The sequence below is a fragment of the Parasteatoda tepidariorum genome, chromosome 6 (assembly GCF_043381705.1).
Source record: "Parasteatoda tepidariorum isolate YZ-2023 chromosome 6, CAS_Ptep_4.0, whole genome shotgun sequence".
Classification (NCBI taxonomy): domain Eukaryota; kingdom Metazoa; phylum Arthropoda; class Arachnida; order Araneae; family Theridiidae; genus Parasteatoda; species Parasteatoda tepidariorum.
The window spans coordinates 90654398-90656467 of record NC_092209.1 but is presented as its reverse complement, the minus strand read 5'-3'; the positions used below and the strand labels follow the sequence as shown (position 1 = coordinate 90656467).

The 2070-nt window shown below is 26.3% G+C and overlaps 1 protein-coding gene across 1 annotated transcript in view; it reads right to left on the bottom strand.

Annotated features, from left to right (window-relative positions):
• Nucleotides 1-427: 427 nt before the first annotated feature.
• The window catches only part of LOC107452876 (puratrophin-1), a gene marked incomplete in the record, with an annotated part of 51985 nt that continues 50342 nt past the window's right edge, over nt 428-2070 (bottom strand). Inside the window, 1 exon segment of the mRNA XM_043044267.2 lies at nt 428-638. Coding sequence (XP_042900201.2) covers nt 591-638 — 48 coding nt within the window.

The following is a 2070-nucleotide window of genomic DNA, read 5'->3' as shown; positions in this document are numbered from 1 at the left end:
TGAAATAATCTATTTGCATTTAATTATGAATACTTTATTCCTGCTTTATATTGTTATTTTGTTTGAAAGAAATAATTCACATCAGATGGTCTTATAATTTACCAGAGAATTAGAACATTTCATAGTTATATCTTATATGCATTATGTTACATAAGAAAACATGCAGGCCTTCATAAAATTTTAGATTTCAGAAAATAGGTATAACAGTGTTATATACAAGATGTGCAGTATGTTCTCATGCTTTAAAAATAATATATTCAGTTCTATAAGATTTTATGAGTCACACTATTTTGGTAAACCAAAATTAGAGTATTTTTAAGGAAATTAAATATTTTTTTTTTTGGTAAACATTTTTGATTGAAGGTCACTCATTTTTAATTATGATACATTAAACAGCCTGATGAGTCATAAACAGAAGGATAATTACTAGGGGGCGTATAAAATTTTTTATTTTGCAAAGTAGGTGGCAGTCAAAATATATGCGGGAACCTACAACTGAAAGTATTGCTGTACAAACAAAGGCTGAAATTTGAGAGTATGGCACATCCAACATTAAATTAATTTTTTTCTTCATAAAATACAGTTTAGATTCATGACGCTTTGAGGCCAGAAAATGATGATTCTGTTGTAGTTGAAATCTAAAATGAAAGAAAAGAAAATAGCATCAGTAATTATAGTTAATAAATAATTTGCCAACTTGGAAAAGATCACAAACAAAAATCTCAATACAATATGAACAAAAGTCAATGTACCAAGAAATATTTTGGTTAAAATTAAAACATTTAAAATCAGCAAATTAAATATTTTTTATATAATTCAGAAAGGAATATCACTCATTAATAGAAATTAAACTAAAAGAAGCTATTATTTTAAAAAATATTTTTTTGTTAAGAGCAAAATTGTTAAAACCTAAGAAGCTTCTGAGATTTCTGATTAAGTCAAATAAAATTTTTACAGAATTATCAATTGATTAAAGAGCTCAATAAAAATAGTTGCAACTGCTTATGACAATTGCTAATAAAAGTTTAACAATTAAATTGCCTTTTTTGGCTAAGTTGTTATTCATTTAAAAAAAAAAGAGATATTAAAAAAAAACAACAACATTAATAGCAATATTTGTATCTCATTCTTCTAAAAAAGACTTTAGATTTATATACACCCCTCACACACAATCCTTCTAGTCTCTCCAAAATGATTACTCTCGAGGCATGATCACTTTCTAGGTCTTCATTTTAAATATCACTTTCTACGACTTCATTTTAAATATTTTTGTAAGACTGAAAAATTGCTCCTATCAACTATAGTGATGCTGAAAAATTAATCATCGCTTTTAAAAACCTTGTACCAAAATTAAGTACTTTTAAGGGCCCTTATTTTCCAAAATAAAAATTATACAGTTTTTAAGGACCGTGGGAAATGGGACCATTTATGTTATAGAGTATGAAAAGTTCATAAAAATTTACAAACAACATTTTTCGACTCAGTCCAGTATCATGGAAAGTTCATGTCAAAAGTTGCAACAAAACTTTCCTATAACTAATACTTTGAAAATTTTTTTCCTTCAGAATAAAAGTTTTATTTTAAATCATGTTATAACACTAACTGAAATCTCTTTGTTAAATAAATGTTTTTGAGGAAAGAAAAAACCAATATTGAAATCTTTTTTAAAAAGGCATAATAAATGTCATATCTGCTATTTAGAAACTGGCAAATCTCATCTTTTGCGAGCTTAAAATGGAATATAAATACCAGTTTTATATATTTTTTTTTGTTGTTGCTGATTTTAGAGATTGTGTGTATTTTAAAATTAGTTTCATATTTTTTATTAATTGCAAAACTGATGATTATTTAGAGAAAATTTAAATTCATTCTAGATCAAAATACAGAAGTTCCATTCCTATAAATTATAATAATCAAAAAGCGTCATACTTAATTCCAAACAGTGGTTTTCAGACAGAGTTCCCCCCCCCCCCCAAAAAAAAAACCCTTTTAGTGCTCTATGAAATTGATACTCTGAATTCATATTTTAACGCTTCAAGATCTTTGTTAGAAATCGTTAGCGCTCCAATA